Source organism: Podarcis gaigeae, assembly GCF_964106915.1.
Source record: "Podarcis gaigeae genome assembly, chromosome: 4".
Lineage (NCBI taxonomy): Eukaryota > Metazoa > Chordata > Lepidosauria > Squamata > Lacertidae > Podarcis > Podarcis gaigeae.
Genome location: NC_139677.1, coordinates 99,544,413 through 99,569,621, shown reverse-complemented (window position 1 = coordinate 99,569,621; position 25,209 = coordinate 99,544,413). Strand labels below are relative to the sequence as shown.

At 46.5% G+C, this 25,209-nt stretch overlaps 1 protein-coding gene and 1 long non-coding RNA gene across 3 annotated transcripts in view; both read left to right on the top strand.

Annotated features, from left to right (window-relative positions):
• Nucleotides 1-25,209, top strand: part of LOC310843878 — a 165,437-nt gene that overhangs the window by 25,771 nt on the left and 114,457 nt on the right. The window lies entirely within an intron of this gene.
• The window catches only part of MOGAT2 (monoacylglycerol O-acyltransferase 2), a 42,297-nt gene continuing 27,925 nt past the window's right edge, over nucleotides 10,838-25,209 (top strand). Inside the window, exon 1 of one of the 2 annotated variants that reach the window (XM_083737211.1) lies at nucleotides 10,838-10,948. In XM_083737211.1, coding sequence (XP_083593337.1) covers nucleotides 10,855-10,948 — 94 coding nt within the window. In that variant the 5' untranslated portion in view covers nucleotides 10,838-10,854. Of the gene's footprint in view, nucleotides 10,949-18,309; nucleotides 18,456-25,209 lie in introns of those variants that run through there. The other variant, XM_083737210.1, reaches the window with a different exon arrangement.

Genomic DNA, 25,209 nt, shown 5'->3' with positions numbered 1-25,209 from the left:
TTGACTAGATTAAAATATACCTAATTGCTATAGACTTCCCTTTGCTATATATAAATGCAACGCAATTAGAAATATTATATTAGAAATTTTTTTAAATTCCCCTATACCCCCCACTCCCCTTCACCCATGTGTGATCTCAAAATATTTTTTTAACTTGTTTCATATTGTTGTGTTGTTGTAATTTAATAATTATTCAATCGATTCTTTTATTATTTCCTTGCTTACCCCTGCATGTTTTACACGTTATCTATTAATATTCCAGTTCCGGAACCATGTTTTTTGTTTCTAAGATGGTCACTTCTCCGAAACTCTCTCTTACGCACACAGTGGGGGCATCTCTTAGTGTGCGCATTCTCATATACACATAATAAACCAGATGATAACAACAACAACAACAACAATATGATTATTGAGCCAGTGTGGTGTAGTGGTTAAGAGCGGCAGTCACATAATCTGGGGAACCGGGTTCGTGTCTCCGCTCCTCCAAATGCAGCTGCTGGGTGACCTTGGGCCAGTCACACTTCTTTGAAGTCTCTCAGCCCCACTCACCTCACAGAGTGTTTGTTGTGGGGGAGGAAGGGAAAGGAGGTTGTTAGCCGCTTTGAGACTCCTGAAGGGGAGTGAAAGGCGGGATATCAAATCCAAACTCTTCTTCTTCTTCTTATGTTAGCTGCTCTGAGCCTGGCCTCAGCCGGGGAAGGTGGGATACAAATATAATAATAATAATAATAATAATAATAATAATAATAATAATAATAATAAAAGTTATTATTTATATCTTGCACATCTGGCTGGGGTCTCGGCGGCTCCCAACAGAATATTAAAAACACGATAAAACACCAAACATTAAAAACTTCTCTAAACAGGACTGGTATCAATTTATCTAGTATCATCTCCTTTCTTGGTAAGTCTCCCAAAACTGGGGCTTGTAGGCCAAATTCCGGCTGAGATCATGCGCAAGCTGAATGTGCACGCAGGCTGACTCCCATTTCTTTCACATTGAACAAGCCCTTGTCCACTTGTTAAGAAAGCCCCGCCCTCTGACTCCAGGAACACAGGAAGCAGCCTTATAATGAATCAGACCATTGGTTCCATGTAGCTCAGTATTGTCTGCACTGATTGGCAGTTGGGTCTCCAAGATTTCAGACGGGATCTTTCCAAGCCTTACTTAGATAACTGAAAGCAGCCTTGGATCAGGAGGTCTTCCATGTTTGATTTTTATATGTGTTCGAAGCTGCCCAGAGTGGCTGGATCAACCCAGTCAGGTGGGCGGGGTATAAATAATAAAATTATTTCTATTACTATTATTATTACCATTGTTATTATTGGAGGTGCCTGCTGGGGATTGAACCTGCAGATATCATTCAGAATCTCTTCTCTTTCTCTTTCTTTGGCGATCACTTGTAGCCGAGTAAGATTGTCTTCCATAAACACAGGTTTAACAGTGAGTCCGTAAGTGACACTGGAGGCCAATTCTGGATCCACACGTCCTTCCACATTGGAGACATTGGTTTCCGGGCGGGAGTTGATCGCAGTGTGCATTTGCCAAGTGTGCCTTCCTCTTAGCACGCTTCTCCCTTTTGTCCTGAGTTCGAGTGTCTTCAAAGCCCATGACACCTTTGGTAAAGGCTGTTCTCTAACCGGAGTGCTCGCAGACCAGTGTTTCCCAATTGTCAGTGTTTATTCTACATTTTTTTTTAGATTTGCCTTGAGAGAGTCTTGAAACCTCTTTTGTTGACCACTAGCATTACGCTTTCCATCCAGTGTTTGTTCCCACTTGTGTACTCTCAGACTTCACACACACTTGCCAAAGTGTCTCTTGGAAGCACACGGTTTCTCATTTTCAGAGGCAACTGAAAACACACAAGCACACAAACACACAAGCATCTCTCTCTCTCTCTCTCTCTCTCTCTCTCTTTTGCAAAGGTGCTGGACAGCACCCCAGAACCCTTGCCATTCTCTTTTCCAGACAGGAATTTTCAGTACTAAAAATCTTTGGACAGATCCCCAGGCAACCCACCCTTTAAAAAGATCTCAAATGAAAGAGCGAGGGAAAGTCCAGAGGGAGCAAAGGAGCGGCGAATAATGAATTAATCCCCCTCTTTAATCTACCATGGCGTGCCCATTTAGAAATCTGAAAGGAGGATCATAGGCTATGGGAGTGCCAGGGGGCATTTAAAATAAATAGAATCCCAAAGTCTCTAGAGCTGTGTGTTTGTGGAGGGAGGGCGGAATTCTATTCCTGGAAGTGGGATTTTAAACCTTTGCAGGCTTTTCCCACAACAGGGGAAGGAAGGAAAATATCAAGGATCCAGCACTGTCTTAACTACTTATTGCTGCCTAAATTTTATAATAATAATAATAATAATAATAATAATAATAATAATAATAATAATAATAATAATAATAATTTATTATTTATACCATGCCCATCTGGTTGGGCTTCCCCAGCAACTCTGGGTGGCCTCCAACAGAATATTGGTAAAGGTAAAGGGACCCCTGACCATTAGGTCCAATCGTGACCGACTCTGGGGTTGCAGCGCTCATCTCGCTTTATTGGCCGAGGGAGCCGGCGTACAGCTTCTGGGTCATGTGGCAAGCATGACTAAGCCACTTCTGGCGAACCAGAGCAGCGCATGGAAACGTGTTAAGGGAATATGAGTGGATTGATTGACTGAGGTTTTTTTTATTTATTTATGATTTTATTTTATTTTTTAAATTGTTATTAAACTTTATTAAATGTTACACATAATGAAACACGTTACAGTGGTACCTCAGGTTAAGTATTTAATTCGTTCTGGAGGTCTGTTCTTAACCTGAAACTGTTCTTAACCTGAAGCACCACTTTAGCTAATGGGGCCTCCCGCTGCCGCCGCACCACTGGAACCCGATTTCTGTTCTTATCCTGAAGCAAAGTTCTTAACCTGAAGCACTATTTCTGGGTTAGCGGAGTGTTTAACCTGAAGCGTATGTAACCTGAGGTACCACTGTATTCTATTATATAAAAGAAGGAGATCTACACAAAAAGAAAAAAGAAAAGACAAACAAAAATGCTAATGAAAAATATTGTCAAAAGCACAGCTACCCAAGAAATACAAACCATCATTGATGATATTCTGAACACATAATTCCAGTAAGAGAGCCTTTTATCTTGACCGTATCTTTTTCTACCTGCAACTCTCACTTTCTTATCTGTACCTAATCTCCGATTTATTTGATGACTTCCTTCTACCTCAATGCAGTTCCTAATTTCTCATAATGCTGGTGGTCAACAAAAGAGGTTTAAAGACTGTCTCAAGGCAAATCTAAAAAAAATGTAGTATAAACACCAACAACTGGGGAACACTGGCCTGCGAGCGCTCCAGTTGGAGAACAGCCTTTACCAAAGGTGTCATGGGCTTTGAAGACACTCGAACTCAGGATGCAAGGGGGAAACGTGCTAAGAGGAAGGCATGCTTGGCAAATCCACACCGTGATCAACTCCCACCAGGAAACCTATGTCCCCACTGTGGAAGGACGTGTGGATCCAGAATTGGCCTCCACAGTCACTTACGGACTCACTGCCTTGTGTTTATGGAAGACAATCTTACTTGGCTACGAGTGATCGCCAAAGAAGAAGAAGAATGGTATGTGAGGTGTTCTGATAGAGCAACACTCCAGATTTAAATATACCTATTGGTATATTAGAGGTTTCCTTGGAGAGCCAGTGTGGTGTAGTGGTTAAGAGCGGTAGTCTCGTAATCTGGGGAACCAGGTTTGCGTCTCCGCTCCTCCACATGTAGCTGCTGGGTGACCTTGGGCCAGTCACACTTCTTTGAAGTCTCTCAGCCCCACTCACCCCACAGAGTGTTTGTTGTGGGGGAGGAAGGGAAAGGAGAATGTTAGCCGCTTTGAGACTCCTTAAAAGGGAGTGAAAGGCGGGATATCAAATCCAAACTCTTCTTCTTCTTCTTCTTCTTCTTCCTTCTAGTAGGTAAATCAGACTGGTAATTGGGTTCTAACATGACAGTGTTCGAGTATTGGAGTGATCGTTCTGCGATATTATGGCAGTGGGCAAAGCTGTGCTGTAACTTTTGAATGCATGTGTTTAAATAATAAATAAATGCAAATTCTGGACAATGGTTTGATCAGGAAATGACCCCAATATTCCAGCGTCACTGCAAATTTGTCTGCTAAAACTATGGGATGGTCAAGGCAAAGGTTTCAGCTCTCAGGAGCTCTTGACACTCATGCTGGTGGCTGCCACAACCTCACCTGCCCCCAAATGGAAAACCTGACAAGACTTGAGAGTTTTGTTTTGGTATAAAAATATGTGGAGTCGACATGTAGCTGGGAAAAAACCTCATAAATTATGTGTTGCCAAAGACTCGGAGGGCCCTGAAAAATTCTGTGCTGTTTGGTGGGATTTTATCTTATGTACAACAAATACAGACACCAAGGATTCCCTTTTCACAATGCAATGCTTTCCTATTATTATTATTATTTTATTTAATTTCTATACCGCCCTATACCGGAAGGTGTCATAGTCTTAAGCCACCCAATATTGAATGTTTTCCAAATAGGCAGCCCTGCTTCCTATTATTTTTATTGAATTAATTTGTATTGTTTGATTGACCACTTTAACCAAAGCTTTAAAAACACACACGTATAAATCATATGCCCCCGAAATAATCCTGGGAAGTGTCGTTTTACTACAATCCCCAGCCCCCTGAACAAAATTCAGTTGCTGAGATTCTTTGCAGAGGTACAGAACGGGCTTTAAACGCAGGGTTTGTATGCAGCCTACAACTTCCCCAGCCACAGGCAGCACAATTTTCGCTGCTTTTCAGATTAAAGGAAGCCACACACGCATGCCATATGTTCTGCCTCTCCCTATTTACCAGGGAGAGAGAGAGAGACTCTGTTTTCTGACTCAAGTCCCTAGCTGAACCTGCCTGTGCGTTATCACTTGGAGACACTAACAGAGAAAATTGCCATTCTTCAAATCTCAGCCCCCTACTCAGATCCCGAGAGAGAGACAAAATGTGTGCTGAATTCCTAGGGCCCATGTGTGTTATGTCAGCAGTGGCAGAGCAAGGTGGGTGCAGTGGGGGCGGTCTGTCCCGGGTGTCACCTCCAAGGGGTGTGTAACAAAATGCTGTGTGGTACCAACGTCTGTGAGAGACACTGTTGGTTTTGTGTGTGCAGGCTTCCCGCTGACAAAATGGTCCACCCGCCAACTGTAGGGTGGCAGGCAGACTCCTAGTCACAAGGCACATGATATCCAGCAAAAATCCTTCCTGCCACAGTGGTACCTATTTATCTGCTTACACTGGCGTGCTTTTGAACTGCTAGGTTGGCAGGAGTTGGGACAGAGCAACAGGAGCTCACCCCGTCACGGGGATTCGAACCGCCGACCTTCCGATCTGCCAGCCCAAGAGGCTCAGTGGTTTGGATGCCAAGCAACCATGTGTGTGTAAATAATTAGGGATGTGCTGGGTTCAAATGATGAGGCGACCTGGGTCGATTCTTTGCCTTGTCTTATGATCCCACGTTTCTTTAGCTCAGGGGTGGGGAATCACACCCCTGGGATCTAAATGCAGCCCTTGAGGTTTCTCTCTGTGGCCCTTGGGCCTTTCCTTAGGCCACACCCAACACCACCCTCCTCCAAAGCTCTCCTCTGAACTCTCCTTGGGTGTTTTTGCCTAGCTGGACTGTGCCCTTGAACTGGGGCGATGCCTCTTCATTATTGAACGAAGGGGATGCTCCCAATTTTGCCTCTGGCCCTGACTGCCACTTGCATGCGGCCCCCACAATGCTCCCTGCAAAGGGATGTGGCCCTTTGGCTGGAAAATAAAACCTCCCCTGCCCCCGTGATGGGCGTGCTGCCAAGGGAACATTGCAGAATGGCACCCAATGGATCGGCAAACCTTCAGACTTTGCGATAAGGCGTAATCTTATCAGGAAGCCCGGCAGCAAGGACTTAGCTCCAGCTCGGGTGCCATCAGCCTTTGACCATCAAAGGTGACAAAGGCATTAGGTGGCTAAATGGCACATGAATGTGTCGTCTGCAAGCTCCACCAAGCAGATAAGAGCTGCCCTTATATCATGTGGCTTTGCCCTTGCAGCAGTGAGGTTTTGCCATGGATGGTGTGTGTGTGTGTGTGTGTGTGTGTGTCTGTGCAAGGCAGGGAGCAGAGGTGAAACAGGAGGCTGCTGTTATGAAATTCACTGCATGTATGTCGATAAAGGAAAACATTATGAAAATGGTATATAGATGGTACATCACCCCGGTTAAGTTGGCAAAAATGTTTAAAACATGTAATAAGTGTTGGAAATGTAAAGAAAAGGAAGGGTCTTTTTTCCATATGTGGTGGGAATGTAAGAAGGTGAAGGGCTTCTGGGAAATGATATATAACGAGTTGAAAAAGATGTTTAAATACACATTTGTAAAGAAACCAGAAGCTTTCTTGTTAGGAGTTACAGGAAGAGAAATTAATAGAAGTGATTACAAACTTTTTCAATATGCAGTGACTGCGGCAAGAATTTTAATGGCCCAAAAGTGGAAACAAGAGGAATTACCGACAGTGGAAGAGTGGAGAATGAAACTTATGGATTTTGCAGAACTAGATAAAATGACTGGGAAAATTAGATAACAGAAAGATCACAAGTTCACTGAGGACTGGAGAAAGTTTACGATTTATCTGGAAAATATCTGTGACGAACAGACAACACTAGTCGGTTTTAAAGAGGCTTTGTGATGAGAAAGGGTATTGTAAAAGAAATCGAGAAGAAAGGATATTATTAACTGCCAATATATTATAAAGGAAATGCGTAATAAATATAAAATATGAGGATTGTGGGAGGAGCTGGTGGAAGTCAAAAAATTGTAATTTGGCAAATATGGTAATGTTTGAATAATTTGTAAAAGAGAAATCTGTAAAAAAATTTTAATAATAATAAAAAAAGAAACAGGAGGCTGCTGCCTCTTGCCCCCCCCCCCACTCCTCCTGTTGCGCTGCACCCCCAGGGCTGCTCCCCCCCCCCCCGGGAAAATAGGTGCCAGAACTCATCATGCAATTGTTACAGTAAGTCACCAGGCTGCTTTCACCACCTGCAGAAGTGCTAAAAACTACAGCAAGCTGATTCCCTAGCTGGTCTGGGGGTTGCCCCTGGTTCTGGTGCAGGTCAAATAATTAAATCCATTGATGATAATGATGATTTATTTACCGTCCATCTGGCTGGGATTCCCCAGCCACTCTGTGCGGTCCTCAACAGAATATTAAAAACACGATAAAACATCAAACATTAAAAACTTCCCTAAGCACGGGTGGTGCTGTGGTCTAAACTACATGCCAGTGCAAGTAGATAAATAGGTACCACTGCGGTGGGAAGGTAAACAGCATTTCTGTGCGCTCTGGTTTCCGCCATGGGTTTCCGTTGCGCCAGAAGCGGTTTAGTCCTGCTGGCCACATGACCCAGAAAGCTGTCTGCGGACAAATGCCGGCTCCCTCAGCCTGAAAGCGAGATGAGCGCTGCAACCCCATAGTCGCCTTTGAGTGGACTTCACTGTCCAGGGGTCCTTTACCTTTACCCCTCCCACATAGAAGCTGCATTATACAGAGTCAGACCCTTGCTCCATCTAGCACACTGGCAGCTACCAGCAGCAGCTCTCCATGGTTTCTGGCAGGGGGTCTCTCCTAGCTCTCCTTGGGGATGCCAGGGATTGAACCTGAGACCTTCTGATTCCAGGGCGGATTCTCTTCCACTGAGCTACAGCCTTTCCACCAAGGCTGCTGTCCAAGCAGCAGCAGACACAGCCCGGCCCACTGTTGCTCCCAGGCAAGGGGTACAGTGCTCCCTTGGTTCTCAAACTTAGTCTGTTCTAGAAGTCTGTTCCAAAACCAAAGCGTTCCAAAACCAAGGCACGCTTTCCAATAGAAAGTAATGCAAAATGGATTAATCTGTTCCAGACTTTTAAAAACAACCCCTAAAACGGCAATTTGACATGATTTTTACTATCTAACGAGACCGTTGTTTCATAAAATGAAAGAAATAAAGAATGCACAGCAGTCACACGATCACTCAATCTACCAGTAGCTTAACTGGGTTCCACAGAGTCACAAAAACGAAACAAAAAAGACACGAAAACAAAAATGCAAAAGAAATAGCAGAAACAGACAGACCTCAGCGTAACACTCAAAACAGAAGTGTGGCACTCAAAACGGAGCATGTTCGGCTTCCGAAAAGTGTTTGCAAACCGGAAGACTTCCTTCTGGGTTTGCAGTGTTTGGGTTCCAAGTCATTTGAGTACCAAGGCGTTTCAGAACCAAGGCACCACTGTATTCAGAAGCAAGCTATGGTTGATGAAGAAGAAGAAGAGAAGAGTTTGGATTTGATATCCCGCCTTTCACTCCCTTTAAGGAGTCTCAAAGCGGCTAACAGCCTCCTTTCCCTTCCTCCCCCACAACAAACACTCTGTGAGGTGAGTGGGGCTGAGAGACTTCAGAGAAGTGTGACTGGCCCAAGGTCACCCAGCAGCTACATGTGGAGGAGCGGAGACTCGAACCCGGTTCCCCAGATTATGTGACTGCCGCTCTTAACCACTACACCACACTGGCTCTCCTGAAGGCAGCATATAACCACTGTGGCTCTCATCTCACTTTCAGGCCAAAACACACAGAAACGCAGTTTACCTTCCCGCCGCAGTGGTACCTATTTATCTACTCGCACTGGCGTGCTAGGTTGGCAGGAGCTGGGACAGAGCAATGGGAGCTCACCCTGTTGTGGGGATTCGAATCGCCGACCTTCTGATCAGCAAGAGGCTCAGTGGTTTAGACCACAGCGCCACCCACATCAAACTGGTGGTAACACCTTGAACTTGGCATGGTAGAAAATCGGCAACCCGTGCAGGTCTCTGAGCACAGATGTTGTATGCAGACAATGCCTCACACCTGTCAGCAATCGTGCCGCAGCATTCTGCAGAGCTGCAAGGGCCAGCTGAGAAGTTGGCAAGCCTACACACATGGGAGAAGACACCCTCCAGCAGCCACGGGTCACAGCACTGCATTACTTTCTCCTCCTGTTCCTTGATAGAGATGGAGTTTCAGCCGGACAAAGCCCCGTTTGCTGGGAGATGTGTCTTGTGTGAGTCTTTTTTACCCTCCTGCCGTCTGCGGATACAAGAGGCTCTTCTGTTGGACGGACAAACAAAAGGCCTGTTGGTACTTGTTGCTTCTGTATTAAGGGAAAATAGAAGCCTTGCAGATGCCTCAGACGATTGTTAGGGCCACAAACAACTCCCTGAACAGACTGGTGGGGAGGATGGAGCAATGTGCAGCCGGAAGATTCACATTGTCTCCTAGAAGGAGGCATCTCTCCTGTTCTGCATTATGCCTCCTCTGAAGCAAGTCCCACAGAGCCCAGTGGATTTTACGTTCGAGAAAATATGAGCACTTCGCCAGGGCAAAATCTAGTGGATTCAGATGCAAAATCTTTCCAATAACATTTTTTTTAATTGAAAACATTTCAAACAAAAGAAAGTGAAAAACAAACAGAAAAATAAATAAAAGTGTATAAATACACACACACACACACACACACACACACACATCACACCACACCGTAATTCTACACATGCTTATCTAATACCACTGATATTGATCCACTGGAAAGAAAATCTATGCCCCTCCTTTCATTAATGGATGGAAGACATGGCAACTCTCGCAACATGTTTAGGGAAGTTTAAAGGTAAAGGTAAAGGGACCCCTGACCATTAGGTCCGGTCATGGCTGAATTTGGGGTTCCGGTGCTCATCTTGCTTTATTGGCCAAGGGAGCCGGCGTACAGCTTCCGGGTCATGTGGCCAGCATGACTAAGCCGCTTCTGGCGAACCAGAGCAGCGCACGGAAATGCCGTTTACCTTCCCGCCGGAGTGGTACCTATTTACGGGAGCTCACCCCGTCGCGGGGATTCGAACTGCCGACCTTCTGATCGGCAAGCCCTAGGCTCTGTGGTTTAACCCACAGCGCCACCCGTGTCCCACTCTGCTTCTAAATATACCTGGTGCCTCAAGCGATATCTTCAAGAGAAGACAAGGCAAAGAAGTCAACCCTACACAGATCCAGAGCTAAGTCCCTAAGGCTGTTGGTTGGCCTTCTGATCGGCAAGCCCAAGAACATGGGTAGGCAATCTAAGGCCTGGGGGCCGGATCTGGCCCAATCGGCTTCTAAATCTGGCCCATGGACAGTCAGGGAATCAGCATGTTTTTACATGAGTAGAATATGTCCTTTTCAGTGGCATAGCGTGGGGGGTGCAGGGGGGGCGGCCGCACCGGGCGCAACATCTGGGGGTTAGGGTTAGGGGGCGCAAATCCACGGGTTAGGGGTGCAAATCCACGGGTTAGGGGGCACAAATTACTTGCCTTGCCCCGGGTGCTGACAACCCACGCTACGCCACTGGTCCTTTTATTTAAAATGCATCTCTGGGTTATTTGTGGGGCATAGGAATGCGTTCATTTCCCCCAAAAAAATTTAGTCCTGCCCCCCACAAGCTCTGAGAGACAGTGGACTGACCCCCTGCTAAAAAAGTTTGCTGACCCCTGCCCAAGACGTTCAGTGGTTTAGCTGGACTAGACAGGCCTCTGCAAGACTCTCTCTGTGCATTGGGCTTCGCTGCCTTTCTTAAATCAAAGTTTCCTAATGCCCACAGGAACACCTGATCCGCTCCATGGGATAGGCCTAATCCACTCCCACATTAATTGCCCCCTGCAAACCACTCCTTTAATTCTGCATCAGCAGAGACTTTGCTCTTTCCCGTTTCCTTCGCTTGTCCGTGGAAATTCCTTTGCCATCCAGTTTGAAGCCACGCACCGCAATGAAGGTCGAATTTGCTCCCCGCTCCATCCCTTTAGAAAGGAGGCTCCAGACGGCTTCCGTTCTCCAGTGGGTCTTCAGTTTCCTGGGTCTAGGTAAAAGAAAACTAAATATTTGATTCAAGCAGGTATCTGTGTTGGTCTGCTGTAGTCGAAATAAATTAAAACAACTCTTTCAGAAGATAGTTTAAAAGACTCTTCTTAAAAACTCCCTTAAAAGAACCAAGTCTTCAGAAAAGTTATATGATCTAAGAAAGTCTTTAAAAGAAAACTTTCCAAAAGAATTTAAAAATTATAATGTAGCACCTTAGAGACCAACTGAGTAGTTTTATGTATAAGCTTTCGTGTGCATGCACACTTTTTTAGACACGTATCTGAGGTATTTGAAGAAGTGTGCAAGCACACGGAAACTTATACCCAGAACAAACTTAGTTGGTCTCTAAGGTGCTACTGGACAATTTTTTAATTTATGTAGATAACACAGACATTCTTTACTTGGACTTTGTTATTCTAACCCACATGCAACTGTATTCATTCTAGTTTATAGTTTTGTTTCTCATCAGATACCCACATCTGAAGGTATCTGCATGTACACGAAAGCTTATACCTAAAACTACTGTACTCAGTTGGTGCTACATTATAATTTTTAAATTCTTTTGGAAGGATTCTTTTACAGACTTTCTTAGATCATACAACTTTTTGGAAGACTTGATTCTTTTAAGGGAGTTTTTAAGAAGAGTCTTTTTAACTATCTTCTTAAAGAATTGTTTTAATTTATTTCGACTACTAAATATTTCTGAGACACTGCCGGCTCGATCCTAACCACATCTACTCAGAAGTCAGTCCTACTTGAATTCAGTGGGTTTTGCCTAGGGAAGTGGGGTTAGGACTGCAGCCGTAGCCCTTTTGCTTGACTAGATCACAACAGCAGGTGGGAACAGGACAGTGATCTTGCTGGAAAGAGTCTCATGTAGTTCTCTAAATGAACTTCTTTTCACCTATAGGAGATGGAGAGGTTTGTATTCCTGACTCGGCGGCAATGGTTTGCCTGGCAGCCTTTCTGTGCCACCGTACGCAAACAGCAAGATCTGTAGGTTTCTTACTGGTCTGACTCCTTGAGAAATCCCCCAATGCGAAGTGAATTAGTAGGCAGGGCACATATTTGTATTGCATATCTAGGTGCTAATCTGTATTTACAGATGCCTCAGGAAGATCAGAGTGGTGTGTGTCTGGGGTAGCACTCTTCTTAATATATATTTGTTTACACCCCGCCTTTGCTCCTGGCAGGATTAGCACCGGGCTTTGCAGTGCACTAAGACACCCTAAGCAAAGGTAGTTTTCTTCTCTAACTAGGGCAGAGATTTACAAACTTCTCATGTCAGTGACACACTTTTTTAGACATGTATCATTTTGCGACACAGTACAGTGGTAACTCAGGTTAAGTACTTAATTCGTTCCAGAGGTCCATTCTTAACCTGAAACTGTTCTTAACCTGAAGCACCACTTTAGCTAATGGGGCCGCCCGCTGCCCTGCCACTGTGCAATTTCTGTTCTCATCCTGAAGCAAAGTTCTTAACCCGAGGTACTATTTCTGGGTTAGCGGAGTCTGTAACCTGAAGCGTTTATAACCTGAAGCTTATGTAACCTCAGGTACCACTGTAATAGCAAAGCGGAGGTTAAAGTTCTTCTTTGGTGATCACTCGTAGTCAAGTAAGATTGTCTTCCATAAACACAGGTTTAAAAGTGAGTCCACAAGTGACTGTGGAGGCCAATTCTGGACCCACACGTCCTTCCACAGTGGGGACATTTGTTTCCGGGCAGGAGTTGATCACGGTGAGGGTTTGCCAAATGTGCCTCCCTCTTAGCGCGTTTCTCCCTTGCGTCCTGAGTTCGAGTGTCTTCAAAGCTCATGACACCTTTGGTAAAGGCTGTTCTCCAGTTGTAGCGCTCGCAGGCCAGAGTTTCTCAGTTGTCAGTGTTTATGGTAGATTTTTTAAGATTTGCATTGTAGTTGCTTTGGAAGACGATGATCAGGCATCAGAAGAACATGACCAGACCCCTATCTAGCCCTGTGAGGAGCGTTTCTATGACACACTGACACACTAACATGTTGTGACAATCAGTTTGGAAAGCTGTGAACTAGGGGCCGTCACACCTGCTTGTTCCGGTCTCCAACCCCAGCTACCCCTTTGTCCTTCCCCACCGCTACCCCTTTTCCCAGTACAATTTTTTATTTTTTTTCCCAAACATTTTCACAAGGATCTTCATATCATTACATTGTTTGATAAATGGACTTCCCGTCCCCGCAGTGTTTTTACTCAAACCTTCCTCACTCCATTATAATATATCTCTTACAAAAAGGTTTCTCTGTTACCGTTGTTCTATCGTTTTTCTTCCACCACTTTCATCTCGAATCCTGCCCGCAATTTCATTTGACTATAGTGGTGTGTTTTTTAAAATTAGTCCGCGAAAGGTCTCCATCCTTCTATTTAAAAGTTCCCCATTTTGATCTCTTAGTTTCGCTGTCAGCTTTGCCATTTCTGCGTAGCCCATTGCTTTCAAAAGCCACACTCCTCCTTCGTTGCAACCTGCTCTTCTTTCCTTTTCTGTGCATATAATATTCTGGCTGCTGTTGTCACATACAAAACTCCCTCTCCTTTACACCTTGCCCACCCCCTCGGTTATCCCCCCCCCCCGCAGCTCACCCCGCACCTTTTTGCTTCAGGCCCCTCCCACTCACACCCAAAGTCCCCACCCCTTTTAAAGGAAGGTGACGGTGCTTCACGCCACGGTTTGCTAAACCTCCATCTTAAGGGCCTCCACCCTCCCTTAAACCTTGCTGCAGTGCATTAAACGGGTGTGCTAAACTACAGGATACTGAACGAAATGAGTTGTTGTTGCGGTTTTTGTTTATACCTCACCCATCTGGCTGGATTTTCCCAGCCACTCTGGGCGGCTTCCAACAGGAGATTAAAAACACATTAAAACATCAGTCATTAAAAACTTCCCTAAACAGGGCTGCCTTCAGGTGTCTTCAAAAAGTCAGGTAGTTGTTTATTTCCTTGACATCTGATGGGAGGGTGTTCCACAGGGAGCGCGCCACTACCAAGAAAGCCCTCTGCCTCGTTCCCTGTAGCCTCACTTCTCACAGGGAAGGAACCGCCAGAAGGGCCGCGGAGATGGACCTCCGTGTCTGGGCAGAATGATGGGGATGGAGACGCTCCTTCAGGTCTACTGGTCCAAGGCTGTTTAGGGCTTTAAAGGTCAGCACCAACACTTTGAATTGTGCTCGGAAACGTACTGGGAGCCAATGTAGGTCTTTCGGTACTGGTGTTAGTCTCGGCAGCCACTCCCAGTCACCAGTCTAGCTGCGACATTCTGGATTAGTTGCAGTTTCCAGGTCACCTTCAAAGGTAGCCCCACGTAGAGCGCATGGCAGTAGTCCAAGCGAGAGATAACCAGAGCATGCACCACTCTGGCGAGACAGTCTGATTGAGCCACCCTCTCTGATGTTTTTCTCTACCATGGCATTATGACAGAGATGGAGGAGGAGATGATGGAGGAGGATGGAGAGATGGAGGAGGGCATCTCCTGTGCAGGTTAAAACTAAGTAAGAAGGTAGAAGCAGACTGAGGTTCATAGGGCTGTGTCTTGTGGTCCGAATGGACCAGCATCCCCCTAGTGAGGGCAGGTTTCGTTTTCTTAAATCCTACACTTGATACTACACTTGATCTTAGCCAAAAGGCTGAGAAGTGATAAGATCGTGTAGTATCACGTGTAGGATTTAAGCAAACGAAACCTGCCCTTACTCGGGGGATGCCGGTCCATTCGGACCACTGAGACACATGCAGTCTGTAGTCCGCTGGCAGTAGGAGTACAGTACAATATGGGCATGTCTTTAAGTTAACACCTTACATTAAAAACCTGACAGTACCAAATTATCGAAGGCTTTTCACCAAAGCCAGACTAAACGCCTTTCCTTCTGCAGTGTTGGATGGCAGGTTGAGAGGAGTTCCCTACCAGGACAGACTTTGCTCGCATGCTCAAGGTATCGATTCTATAAAACATATTTTGTTGCACTGTGCGAAATATGAGCAAGCCAGGGCTGAACTGATATTACCCTTGCTGGTACCTTTCCCGGGAAAATCAGAGGCTCACTATGTCAGGTTCCTATTGGAAGACTGGACAAATGCTAGAACATTAGCAGTGGCAAAGTTTTTATCGGTGGTTGCAAGAACCAGTGATCCCTATATTCTGAACAACATGCTTGTTTAACCTGGAGGTAGGCTGTCTGAATTGTGCATTGCTTTGTAATGATTTGTTGGGTCTCTGTAATAAAGATTGATTGAATAAATCCTACACACTGTGCACCTGATAAAGGTGAACTCCGCCCCACCTGAAAAATGAGAGTCCTATGTGGCCAGCAGACCACTTTTTGACTGTGAGCTCAGACAGTTGGAAGTTAAGAATCTGGTGCCTCATTGTAGAGGAAGATCATTCGTTGTGGTGCAACAGAGCAATGTTTCACGCTGGCCAATACTGAGTGGTGGGGAGAGGAGATGTTTGCAGTTTCCAAGGCGACAAGTTAGGGAGAGGAAAGTAGTGGCTTAGGAATCTCGTAGGAGTACGGAGTGTTTTCTGGAGGAAACGGAATGAGGCAGCAGGGGAGAAAACAAACCAAACAATGGATGGGGTCAGGTGGATCTAGCCCAGCGATGTGATCCCATATATGGGTCTGCTAGGAAGCAGGTCCCAATGATGGCAATACCCCTCCCATGCAATATTCCACCCAAGAAAGTGATACAGTTCATGTCTAGGGATGCGGAACCAGCTGTGGACCAGATCATTCCTTCTCTTCCCTTTGCAGGCCCTGATCTGGCCACAATGATCCACGCGACGGTCACCTCCAGGCTTGATTATTGTAACTTGCTCTATGCTGGGCTGCCCTTGAAACTGACCCAGAAACTCCAGCAGGTGCAGAATGCTGCGGTGAGACTCCTTACGGGGTCCTTGCCGCGGGATCACTGGCTCCTGGTGGAGTACAGGGTCAGGTTTAAGGTGCTGGTTTTGATTTTTAATCAAAACTAGACCCTATGCAGTCTAGGACCCACGTACCTACAGGACTGCCTCTCCTGGTATGCCCCACGGAGGACCTTAAGGTCCACAAATGACAACATTTTGGAGGTCCCAAGTCCCAAGGTGGTTAGGTTGGTCTCAACTAGGGCCAGGGCCTTTTCAGTACTAGCCCCGACGTGGTGGAACGCTCTGTCACAAGAGACCAGGGCCCTGCGGGACTTGACATTTTTCCGCAGGGCCTGCAAGACAGAGCTGTTCCACCTGGCCTTTGGTTTGGACTCGGTCTGACGATAATGTTTCCCTCCCCTTATGGTTTTTGACTTTTAAAATGAGGCTGCATTTTAAATTGCATTTTAACCTGTATTTTAAATTGTTTTTTTCTTATTATTTTTTACTGAAATTTTATTGGTGTTAGCTGCCCTGAGCCCGGCTCTGGCTTGGGAGGGCAGGGTATAAATAAAATGTGTTGTTGTTGTTTTTGTTGTCGTCCCACCCCCTGTCCATCCCTGGATGTCACAATGACACCGGGCAACACATTTTTTGCCTGTGTGATCGGCTGACCATTGGGTCTTGCAAACCCCATTCAGCCCAGCTGCACCTTTACCTGCCCCAAACAGCATGGGGTCAGGATGCTTGGAAGATTGTCTCACCCCTTATATGCCCAAACCAAGCGCTCTGCAGGTGAGGACCTCCTGCGGATGCCAACCTATCAGGAGGTCCGTTCCACACAATGTAGGAATCAGGTTTTAGTGTGGTGGCCTGCCCTTTGGAACTCCCCTCCCCTTGAATATTTGACAGGTGCCATCTAGGTAAAAGGTAAAGGACCCCAGGATGGTTTAAGTCCAGTCAAAGGCGACTATGTGGTTGCGGCATTCAACTTGCTTTCAGGCCAAGGGAGCCAGCATTTGTCCACAGCCGGCTTTCCGGGTCATATGGCCAGCAGGACTAAACCGTTTCTGACGCAATTGAACACCATGACGGAAACCAGAGAGCACAGAAACGTTGTTAACCTTCCCGCCGCAGTGGTACCTATTTATCTACTTGCACTTGCGTGCTTTCAAACTGCTAGGTTGGCAGGAGCTGGGACAGAGCAACGGGAGCTCACCCTGTCGCGGGGATTCGAACCGTCGACCTTCCAATCGGCAAGCCCAAGAGGCTCAGTGGTTTAGACCACAGCGCCACCCGCGTCCCTCAGGCGCCATCTCTAACCATCGTGGCTGGCCACCATTGCTAGCTCTCTCCTCCATGAATTTCACCTGTCTGGACCATGTCCTCGAAATCTGGAAATGTTTCTTGCTTGTCTGGGTAGATAGAGGGTTTGACAAATGTCTCTGCAGTCTAGCCTATTCTACACAAGTAAAATAATAATACAGTCTTACCTTGGAAGCTGAACGGAATCCATTCTGGAAATCCGTTCAATTTCCAAAACTTTCGGAAACCAAAACGTGGCTTCTGATTGGCTGCAGGAAGCTCCTGCAGCCAATTGGAAGCCGCGGAAGCCCTGTCAGACATTTGGCTTCCGAAAGAACGTTTGAGAACTGGGACACTCACTTCTAGGTTTCCATCGTTTGGGAGCTGATTTGTTCAGGAGCCAAGGAGTTTGAGATCCAAGGTTGTTGTTGTTGTTTAGTCGTTTAGTCGTGTCCGACACTTCGTGACACCTGGACCAGAGCACGCCAGGCCCTCCTGTCTTCCACTGCCTACCGCAGTTTGGTCAAACTCATGCTGGTAGCTTCAAGAACACTGTCCCACCATCTCGTCCTCTGTCGTCCCCTTCTCCTTGTGCCCTCCATCTTTCCCAACATCAGGGTCTTTTCCAGGGAGTCTTCTCTTCTCATGAGGTGGCCAAAGTAGTGGAGCCTCAGCTTCAGGATCTGTCCTTCCAGTGAGCACTCCGGGCTGATTTCCTTCAGAATGGAGGGGTTTGATCTTCTTGCAGTCTATGGGACTCTCAAGAGTCTCCTCCAGCACCATAATTCAAAAGCATCAATTTTTCAGCGATCAGCCTTCTTTATGGTCCAGCTCTCACTTCCATACTGGGAAAAGGAATTTGTTCATTTCCCCACCCAAAAAATTTAGTCCGGTCCACCACAAGCTCTGAGGGACAGTAGACCGGCCCTCTGCTGAAAAAGTCTGCTGACCCCTGCTCAAGAGGCTCAGTGGTTTAGAGCACATGCTGGACTAGACAGGCCTCTACAGGACTCTCTCTGCTCATTGGCTCGGTGGCTTGGCTACCTTTCTTAAATCAAAGTTTCCTAATGCCCACAGGAACACTTGATCCATTCCATGGGATAGGCCTAATCCACTCCCACGTTAATTGCTCCCTGCAAACCACTCTTTTAATTCTGCATCAGCAGAGACTTTGCTCTTTCCCATTTCCTTCGCTTGTCCGTGGAAATTCCTTTGCCATCCAGTTTGAAGCCACGCGCCGCAATGAAGGTCGAATTTGCTCCCCGCTCCATCCCTTTAGAAAGGAGGCTCCAGACGGCTTCCGTCCTCCAGTGGGTCTTCAGTTACCTGGGTCTAGGTAAAACAAAACTAAATATTTGATTCAAGCAGGTAGCTATGTTGGTCTGCTGTAGTCAAAATAAATTAAAACAATTCTTTAAGAAGATAGTTAAAAAGACTCTTCTTAAAAACTCCCTTAAAAGAACCAAGTCTTCAAAAAAGTTATATGATCTAAGAAAGTCTTTAAAAGAAAACTTTCCAAAAGAATTTAAAAATTATAATGTAGCATCTTAGAGACCAACTGAGTAGTTTTATGTATAAGCTTTCGTGTGCATGCACACTTTTTAGACACTTATCTGAGGTATTTGAAGAAGTTTGCAAGCATACGAAAGCTTATACCAAGAACAAACTTAGTTGGTCTCTAAGGTGCTACTGGACAATTTTTTAATTTATGTAGATAACACAGACAGTCATTACTTGGACTTTGTTATTTTAACCCACATGCAACTGTACTCATTCTACTTTATAGTTTTGTTTCTCATCAGATACCCTCATCTGAAGGTATCTGCATGTACATGAAAGGTTATATGTAAAACTACTGTACTCAGTTGGTGCTACATTATACCGTATTTTTCGCCCTATAGGGCGCACCGGCCCATAGGGTGCACCTAGTTTTTTTGGGGGGAAATAAAGGGGGGGGATTTATTTTTCTCCCCCAGCCCCCAGAACAGGCTGCTGCCCCCAAGCCTTCCGAGCCCAGCGGGAACTTTGGCGGGCTCCCAAGGTTTGCGGACATCTGCCCGAAGCCTGGGGTGCGCTCCGCTGCGCTCCCCGGGTTTCAGGCTGCAGGCTGCTGTCCGCAAGCCTTGGGAGCCCGGCGGGAACTCCCGCGGGCTCCCAAGGCTTGCAGATAGCTTCCTGAAGCCTGGAGAGCGAGAGGGGTCGGTGCACACCCACCCCTCTCGCTCTCCAGGCTTCAGTGAAAGCCTGCATTCGCCCCATAGGACGCACACACTTTCCCCCTTCATTTTTGGAGGGGGAAAAGTGCGTCCTATAGGGCGAAAAATGCGGTAATTTTAAAATTCTTTTGGAAAGTCTTCTTTTAAAGACTTTCTTAGATCATACAACTTTTTGAAGACTTGATTCTTTTAAGGGAGTTCTTAGGTTTTTAAGAAGAGTCTTTTTAACTATCTTCTTAAAGAATTGTTTTGATTTATTTCGACTACTAAATATTTCTGAGACACTGCCGGCTCGTTCCTAACCACATCTACTCAGAAGTCAGTCCTACTTGAATTCAGTGGGTTTTGCCTAGGGAAGTGGGGTTAGGACTGCAGCCATAGCCGTTTTGCTTGACTAGATCACAACAGCAGGTGGGAACAGGACAGTGATCTTGCTGGAAAGAGTCTCATGTAGTTCTCTAAATGAACTTCTTTTCACCTATAGGAGATGGAGAGGTTCGTATTCCTGACTCGGCGGCAATGGTTTGCCTGGCAGCCTTTCTGTGCCACCGTACGCAAACAGCAAGATCTGTAGGTTTCTTACTGGTCTGACTCCTTGAGAAATCCCCCAACGTGAAGAGAATTAGTAGGCAGGGCACATATTTGTATCGCATTTCTAGGTGCTAATCTGTATTTACAGATGCCTCAGGAAGATCAGAGTGGTGCGTGTCTTGGGTAGCACTCTTCTTAATATATATTTGTTTACACCCCGCCTTTGCTCCTGGCAGGATTAGCACCGGGCTTTGCAGTGCACTAAGACACCCTAAGCAACGGTGGTTTTCTTCTCTAACTAGGGCAGAGATTTCCAAACTTCTCATGTCAGTGACACACTTTTTTAGACATGTATCATTTTGCGACACAGTACAGTGGTACCTCAGGCTAAGTACTTAATTCATTCCGGAGGTCCATTCTTAACCTGAAACTGTTTTTAACCTGAAGCACCACTTTAGCTAATGGGGCCTCCCGCTGCCACTGTTTAGTCGTTTAGTCGTGTCCGACTTTACGTGACCCCCTGGACCAGAGCACGCCAGGCACTCCTGTCTTCCACTGCCTCCCGCAGTTTGGGCAAACTCATGCTGGTAGCTTCAAGAACACTGTCCCACCATCTCGTCCTCTGTTGTCCCCTTCTCCTTGTGCCCTCCATCTTTCCCAGCATCAGGGTCTTTTCCAGCAAGTCTTCTCTTCTCATGAGGTGGCCAAAGTATTGGAGCCTCAGCTTCAGGATCTGTCCTTCCAGTGAACACTCCGGGCTGATTTCCTTCAGAATGGATCGGTTTGATCTTCTTGCAGTCCATGGGACTCTCAAGAGTCTCCTCCAGCACCATAATTCAAAAGCATCCATTCTCTGGCGATAAGCCTTCTTTATGGTCCAGCTATCACTTCCATACATCACTGCCAAAGAATGCTCCAACTACCACACAATTGCACTCATCTCACACGCTAGCAAGGTTATGTTTAAAATTCTACAAGGCAGGCTCAAGCAGTATGTGGACCGAGAACTCCCAGAAGTGCAAGCTGGATTTCGAAGGGGCAGAGGAACCAGAGACCAAATTGCAAATATGCGCTGGATTATGGAGATCCAAGCTACGACTGCAATAATAAAATTACATTTGAGGCTCCGCCCTCCAATGGCATATGGCTCTTGGGATGTAGTTCCGAAAGGAATGTGGACCTCCAAAAATGTTCCCCAGCCCTGTGTTAAATGGAAGTGAGTGCGGTGTGTGTGTGTGTGTGTGTGTGTGTGTGTGTCTGAATGTGGCCTCGTTCCCTTGGGACATCCTCTTTGTCTGCCTGCTTTGGGAAAATTGATCTGTTTGTCTGGAGGCTTCAGCCTCTCTCTTTCTCTCTTTCTCTCTCTCTCTACGGCACGGCTGATGCCAGGCGTTCTGCCCGTTAGCAGATGGGCTCGGTGGCAGCCGCTCGGCTCTGCCGCTCTTGGCCGTTGCTGTGGTTACACGAGGGAAGTGCAGGAGGCCTCGCTGCGTGAGGCAAGCATGGGGTGTCCCTCGCTGGCACGAAAACCAGCGGCCGCTACCCTCAACCTCTCCTGTGTGGTCCTTTTCGAAGGAGGACAGTGATTCCAAAACAGCATGTTCTCGAAAGGGACCGGCGTTGCTGCAAAATGAAATGAAATGGGAAAAGGATGATGCGTGTCCCTTTTGTTGGAAGGACAAAGGAAGCATTTTGTTTTTATTTATTCAGTTTCATCCAGGGAGCACTGGGTGGTTTACAACACAAAAACACCAAAATACGCACCATAATTGCAAACAAAAACAATATCTCCTGCGGTTTAGAAAGGCCACGGATTAATTTTTGTCGCCTTTGCACCCTGTTTTCCGTAACATTGTCGTTTCTGCCCTTCTCCTGCACCCTGTTTTCTATCCAATCATAACCTCAATATTATAAACAAAAAAAAATTCCTTCCAGTAGCACCTTAAAGACCAACTAAGTCAGTTCTTGGTATGAGCTTTCGTGTGCATGCACACTTCTTCAGATACTTTTTGTTTTGACTATGGCAGACCAACACGGCTACCTATCTGTAACTCAATATTATAATCTGATTGCTTCTGTTGCTCATAAGCTCAAATCCTGCTTGCGAGGTCATTGCAGTATAGTTGGCTTCCTCAAACTCGGCCCTCCAGATGTTTTCGGCCTACAACTCCCATGATCCCTAGCTAGCAAGACCAGTAGTCAGGGATGATGGGAATTGTGGTCTCAAAACATCTGGAGGGCTGAGTTTGAGGAAGCCTGCACTAGAGTATTTCTTTAAGTATACCTGAAGAAGTGTTATACCTGAAGGAGCGTCTCAACCCCCATCGTTCTGCCCGGACGCCAGGGAGGCCGACTTATAAAAAATATTGGGGGGGCCCAAGACCTCCAAACCGCTGCTGCTGGGGGAACGAAAGGGGCGAGCCCCGGGCTGCCTCGACCTTAAGTGAACCTGTGAGGGCCCGCCCTTTGCGGCAGCTGATTGGCTGCTGCCATGGGCGGTGAATATTAATGAGCTAGGGGGAATCCCTGCTTCTCGCGGGGCTGACGCCAGCCCCGCAAGATTGTTGATGGGTCGAGAGCCCGCAACCCCACCCCCTCTCTAGATCGGGAGTGGCTTTGTTTTAACTCATTACTGAATGTATTTTAAAAGGTAACTATTGTCAAACAAGGAAAATAAAAAATACCAACATAATTTTGTGATTTTATAAAGCATAATATAACTAATAATTTTCTTAAATTATTGGGGGGGCCGAGCCCCCACAAACGAATTTTTGAGGGGGCTCGGGCCCCCTCAGGCCCCATGGAGTCGGCGCCTATGCCGGATGCTGAGGTCCAGCTCCGAGGGCCTTCTGGTGGTTCCTTCATTGCGAGAAGCAAAGCTACAGGGAATCAGGCAGGGGGCCTTCTTAGTAGTGGCGCCCACCCTGTGGAACACCCTCCCATCAGATGTCAAAGAGATAAACAACTACCTGACATTCAGAAGACATCTTAAAGCAGCCCTGTTCAGGGAAGTTTTTAATGTGTGACATTTTAGTGTATTTTTGGTATTTGTGGAAGCCGCCCAGAGTGGCTGGGGAAACCCAGCCAGATGGGTGGGGGTATAAATAATAAATTATTTTTTTAATTATTATTTAAGTAGTCTGAAAAAGCCCTCCAGATGTTTTGGGCCAAAGTTCCCATCAGCCCCCCCTTGAGGGACGCAGGTGGCGCTGTGGGTAAAACCTCAGCGCCTAGGAATGCCGATCGAAAGGTCGGCGGTTCGAATCCCTGCGGCGGGGTGCGCTCCCGTCGTTCGGTCCCAGCGCCTGCCAACCTAGCAGTTCGAAAGCACCTCCGGGTGCAAGTAGATAAATAGGGACCGCTTTCCAGCGGGAAGGTAAACGGCGTTTCCGTGTGCGGCTCTGGCTCTGGCCAGAGCAGCGATGTCACGCTGGCCACGTGACCCAGAAGTGTCTTCGGACAGCGCTGGCCCCTGGCCTCTTGAGTGAGATGGGCGCACCAACCCCAGAGTCTGGCAAGACTGGCCCGTACGGGCAGGGGTACCTTTACCTTTACCTTCCCATCAGCCCCAGCCAGGGAGCTGTAGTACAAAACATCTGTTGGGTGCCAGCTCAAGGAATCTGGAGGAGACCAAGGGGTGGAGAACAAGAACAGGAGAGTGGTTTCACTCATGTCTTCTTCACTTGATGATCTGACCCAGCGGAGAGCTCTCCTCACGTACTTAGAGGGGGCTCTTCCCTCAAGACATCTGGGAAACAGCGGGTCAAGTTAGGGCCGAGTTTTGCAAGCTGGAAGGCACGGCTGCTTCTTGCCCCACGGAGGAAATCTCACCCCCCCGTCTTGCCTAACAATTCTCGCAAGCATCAGAAGGGCTGGCAAGAATCAATGGATCCCGATTAATCATCAGTCAGCTGGGACAAGGGCAAGGACATGGTATCTCTTCCCGACTTGTACTTTGGGCTCCGAACAGTCATAAAACGAGACAGCTTACAGAAGGCGGCATTTTGCAACAGACTAATCTTTAAAAAAATAAAAATAAACGAATTGTCCTGAAGCTGGTCAGCTCCTGTGTCATGAACACAACAGGCAGCAAATTCATAGAATCAAAAATTGTAGAGTTGGAAGGGATCCGGGGGTCATCTAGTCCAACCCCGTGCAATGCAGGAATCTCAACTAAAATTCAAAAGGTAATGCTCACCCCAACGTTAAGTAGGGATGGCTGAGCCTTGTCAACGTCAGTCACCCATTTCTCCTGTCTTAAATTGAGTTTTCCACATTTATGCAGCAGTTTGTGATTTCATTCTTTAAAGAAAAAACTCCATGAAAATGTGCCGGCGTTTCGGTGCATGTCTTTTGTGTGCTGTTTTTTCTAATGTACACACTTTTGCAGGAGTTTTCCCTCATATATTGCAGGATCCGGGAGAGAGTAGACAGGAGGACCACTAGTTGTATATCGTAATTTTTACATAGCGGTCAACTTACAGATTTGAAAATAAGGGACCAGCAGCCTTGAAAATAAGGAACCAGCAGCCAAAATAAGGGACCTGCGGCCTCACCTGTTCCAGGCACTCCAGTCTTCCTGTCCTCCTGCAGTCTGGTCAAACTCATGCTGGTAGCTTCGAGAACACTGTCCAACCAACTTTGTAACCAGAGGTTCAAACTGAATAGAATCTGAATCAAATGTACCACAAGGCCTATGCAGCCTCAACTTAAGATGGCTCCCCGGCCTGGCTTTGCACTGCAAAGTTTGCAGCAGCACATGCAACAAAATGGCGTCCAGCATTCAAAAAACCCCTCAGCTTGCGTTAACTAGCCACACACAAGGCATGCAAGCTCCATGCCCCAGTCATTCTTAGACTTCTTATTGAGTGAGCAACACAGCCAAGCAACACAGTTGGAGCCTCCCTCCTCCCTGGCCAGCAGGGAGGGAGGGAGAGGAGCTGCTTCCTTTGAAATTTAAGGGACATCATTTAAGGGACATTTAAGGGACATCCATCAATAAGGGACAGCAGTGGGACATGGCGCTGGAATAAGGGACTGTCCCTTCAAATAAGGAACGCTTGACAGCTATGAATTTTTATGTTACGAGCCAACCAGACATCTAGGGCTATAGGGTAGTGTACAAATTTAACAAATCATCAGCACCAACATCATCTCCAACAGCAGAATCAGGAGATTTGAAAGGATGCATACAGGTTTTGCAAGGTGACGAAGCTCCTTCCCCCAGGATGTTGCAGATTGTTTGCAGGAGCTCAGACAACTTTATTTCTTTTCTTCTTCTTTTCTTCTTCTTCTTCTTCTTCTTCCTCTTCTTCTTCTTCTTCTTCTTCTTCTTCTTCTTTT